At 47.9% G+C, this 4413-nt stretch overlaps 1 protein-coding gene across 1 annotated transcript; it reads left to right on the top strand.

Moving 5' to 3' along the window:
• Positions 1-1543: 1543 nt before the first annotated feature.
• Pmar_PMAR017481 (hypothetical protein) lies at positions 1544-2329 on the top strand (the record flags this gene model as incomplete). The annotated part of the gene is made up of 1 exon (XM_002784751.1): positions 1544-2329. The coding sequence occupies one exon, from the start codon at positions 1544-1546 to the stop codon at positions 2327-2329; it is 786 nt and encodes a 261-aa protein (XP_002784797.1).
• Between the last annotated feature and the right edge of the window lie 2084 nt (positions 2330-4413).

Genomic DNA, 4413 nt, shown 5'->3' with positions numbered 1-4413 from the left:
TCACCAACAACCTGCAGTAGAAGTGCCGAGCTACCGAAAGCGCATACTACTAGCGTCAACGAAGGAGAGAGCCCAACAAACTAATCGCGAGTCGCTCAGTCATCTTCCTGGCGACCTTGTGGTATTGAGGCCGATCACTTACGGATGTTGGCTGAGAAAGCTAGTGCAGAGCTGGCGCGTGGCCTATCTCGCGAGCTGAGATTGAAGCTAGGAGCTCCAGTGATGATTATAAATAATCTTGCTGTGCCTCTACCGGGAAAGTCGTTGGCTTTTTGATGAACGGCCAATCTAAGGATCTTCCGATAGCCTTCGTTGATGTCCCCACATACACTGGCCCCTCTTTTCTCGCCACGCATTCTACGGATGTACTTATATGTCCGGTTACACGATATTGGAATGTCGGCGGGCGAATGTACTCACGAACCCAGCTCCCGCTACCGTTGGCGTTTGCTTGTACAATCCACAAGAGCCAAGGGAGTAGCCTGAGCCGATTTCGTGTTGACATAGGCAATAAGGAAATAGGGTCGGGGTCCACGTATGTAGCTTTATCAGTGATAAATTATGACGTGATATTATTATAATTGTTACGTGATAAATTATCACGTTCACGCGATAGCACAGCTTTGCCATCGAAACTCCTGATGTCGGCACTCTGAAACCATCTAGATGGTTCAAGACTGGGCGAGGGAAGAATTCTGACGCAGGTCCTTTGAGATGCCACTGCGGGATATGATTATTGATTGATGGACTTTCGTTCTTGGGTGACTTCTTTATTGTTATACATGTGTAGTGAAACTTTGGAAACTCATTTTGCGTGTGTAGTTTTCAAGAATCTGACTCGTGCACTCTCTTTGGATATGCAAGCTCCGCTACTTCCTCGGGAAGGCCTAGTTTCAGCTTCAACCATACTTGAGAGGCCACCCGTTACCATAGAGTTCTATGTGTACAAGGATAATCAGCCAATTTTCACCGCTCGTTCGAATTTAGCTTCAATTTTCAGCCCTATACTGTAGACAGGTCGCACCTGCGTAGTGTGCGTGAAAGGTTTGGGCGTACTCGTCCAGGGGCCCCCACCCCTGCGACGCGCATATGCCATCATGGCTATATATTGAGGCTTTGGGCAAAGCAGGTGCTCAACCGTGTTGGGTCAACACCCAGCACTAAGCACTTCGGCTTCCGTCGGCGACCTTGCGAAACATTGGAAAAAGAGTTCGTGTGGCGAATCGATCAATCGGAGAGGCGACACTTCCACCAGTCCCCCCATAGTTGGGGTCGATTCGGGACGAGTTCATTCTCCATGTGAGTCACATGATGTGGTGTTAGTAGTAACACACGCACTGCTTGACTCAACAACACGTGCATACGTGCGCGAACACGTTGCTTACCCCACGCACACACAGCAAATTCACGCAAGCTTTGTGACGCAACTGACAGCCTTCAAGGTTGAGCCCTGGACTCTCCCTCGACACACGAGGTGCATCAATCATCTGGAAGCTACTGACTACTTACATGAGCAGTGAACCTTAATTGCTCGATAATATTCATGATCGGCGTAAGCATCGCAGTTATCTATCTGATCGTCTTCGCCCACGCCGAGGCCTTGTTGGTGAATGACACTTTCATCAGCCTGGACGAAGGTCATCAGCTCCGTTCTCTCCGTCTACCCGTTATCCATGAGAGGCCTCCTAACTGCTTACCTCCAGCAGTCCAATTTGGCGATAAGGACTATTGTTGGTTCAATCTAGAGAACGCAGCCAGGACTGATCGCCATGCGGGTTTGCTTGTTCTCTCTAACGGCGCTCATAGAAATTCGTATTCTACTCTGGAGCTTCAAGTCCTATGGGCAAACTCAAAACCATACGATATTGGCGTCTGGGCAGCTGGGAATACATTCCGACATATTGATCTAGACGATGGTTTGAAGCTCGACCTGCAAGTTTCTGTCCCCACGGTTAGTCGTAGTGGTGGGAAAGACGACGACGGCAAGAAGACAATCGAGTTCGATGTGGTTCTGTCGACTGCCGTGTCTGTACCTCACGTTGGCGTCATTAGAGCGTCAGATAAAACTACTGCCTTTGCCACACTAGACTTGGGAAAGGAAGGTATAGACGCAAGAGCGTCCTTACGCTTGTTTTCCGAAGTGAATAAAAAAGCCCCAGGTGTAGACTACGTTATAACGTTTGAGGTAACCATTGCTACCTACAACGGGAAATTTGTATGGTGGATCTACCAATGTCTCGTCGATGTCGATATCAAATATAAGAAAGATGGTAAGGATGTCGACTATAAGAAGAATATCATCATCTTTCGAGAGACGTCCAAGAGATGAGCATCATTTTTCTTGTCATTATGATAATAACGTTGCCAGCGTTCAATCCCATCAATAAAAACCTTCGTTATTCTCCATCATCAGTATGGTCAGTCAATATTTCCATTTGTAGTCTCATCGATGCTCGAGCTGTCTCCAGCAGATCTGTCCTGATCTCGTCAACAGGACCATGTTAGTCAACATCTTTCATCCGAGTACAGTAGACAATTTTCTGCATACGTACTTGTTCGTCTGTGCGCTGTACTTGAGTACACTGCACGCGTAAACACAGTCCTGCCTTCGCCTTACGATCGGTACGATTGGCTCTGATAGTCTACACTGTACGTCCCTAACCTATAAGATCCCCTTGTGTTACACCAGTTACGGGACACATGTATATGTGTAAAAGGATTATTACGTGTAAGAGTACTCTTGCCAACCGTGTCGGGCGCTGCGCAAGTATTATATGATGCCTGCATCCATCTCTGGGATTGCGTTGCCACAGTCACTAGCATCGACTATCTTTAGTGTCAATCGGCGACTCAGTCACGACTTGTCGTATATACGACCACACTAGGATCGTTAGCACCCATGCCCCGTCTCTCGTTGTTCTGGTATCAATGTGGATAGAAGAAGCATATGCTTCGTAACGGAGAAGTACTTTCGATGAGTCGAATCATCATGGCCGTCATTCAATGAACGGTTCAACTTGAATCCGCGAGGCGGCTGAATGTCAGGTCAAACCGCAAGAAGACTCTTCTTAGAAGAGCCAAAAACCAGTGGTGTTTGACCCTCAAGAAACAGCCACCCACTGATGGGGTCCCGGCCGAGCGTCTGCGCTACAGGTCACAAGTTGTGACCAATTGTGACTCACAACCTGCCACTACCTGCGCACACAGCGTGTCACTGTGACACTGTCACATAACACGACAAACTCGTCCGCTGACCCCTTGACTCGTCTTCGGTCAAGAATAACGCATACAGCCATCTCGGCCAGCCTTGCGGTTTCGTACAACTCAAGTGGCCGACCGGTTTCCCTGCTCCGCAGCTCGCCCATTTTCCCCATTATCTGAGCTTAGCAGCTGGATTTTGCTGGCTGTTATACGTTGGCTGTTGCTATGATGATGACTGTTGTTGTTGTTCAATATGGCGGTAGCCCAAGGAGTTCTTTGGATGAATTGTGCGTGACGAAACAGCTGGCGTGACTAGCCAGTAGCTGCAGCCACGTAACATGTGATCGGCATTTCCTTTCATAGAAGCAGTCTCGAATGCTCACTAGTCTAGATCGGAGCCGATAAAATACCATGGAACTCTGACGAGGTCATTAGATCGTCACAAGAACCTCTCCTGGTGACATAACACGTGTTCTATCACTAAAAAAAGGCATACGGAGACGCTTCTCAACTTGAGAATCTCAAGTACCTTTTGATTCCCCACACGACCGATGTCGAGTTGAAATATAAGCAAGGGTATAAATCGACATCTGACTGATAATCGCTAAATGAGTTCCGAACCGAGAATTCGCAAGGTGAGGCTGACCCGACTCAACCGATTGAATGGGTCTGATTCTGGGAAGACCTTCATTGATCCCTGTTAGATCAACAGCGTTGGACCAACACTGTTGGTTGCATCACTCATCCGTAGGCGAGAAACACGACCGTATTTTTTAGTTATCATTAACCACCCTTCACGTCAGCATTCGCCGCATGATAGCAGTTCCACGATGGGCCACTTTTAGGCAAACTACCGACAGGAATAACTCCCGAAAACCTCGGAAATACTTCGCTCAAGACTCATTTACTCAGTAGTTAGTTTTAAGGCTCATGAAAATCTATACGGGGAGGGTACGAACTGCCGGATAGCAGTGTCGGTGGCCGAACTGAGCACCACTTGTCTTGGATCTGACACCAATCCTCCTTCATGGGTCACAAATCTTAGTCCTACTATCTCCTCTAAACTCTGGCAATGTATCATGTGGAACTCACTCTATGTGGGATGAAAGATTGCCTTGGTGGGAGTTAAGCCGGAATTCAAAATACACCGTAGTGGAGATATGCCATCGACTGAGAGTGAGGCATCGACTGAGCACCGAGCGGTCATGAGCA

This window comes from Perkinsus marinus, assembly GCF_000006405.1.
Source record: "Perkinsus marinus ATCC 50983 genomic scaffold scf_1104296934654, whole genome shotgun sequence".
NCBI classification, from domain to species: Eukaryota; Perkinsozoa; order Perkinsida; family Perkinsidae; genus Perkinsus; species Perkinsus marinus.
This window is presented reverse-complemented; position numbering and strand designations above follow the sequence as displayed.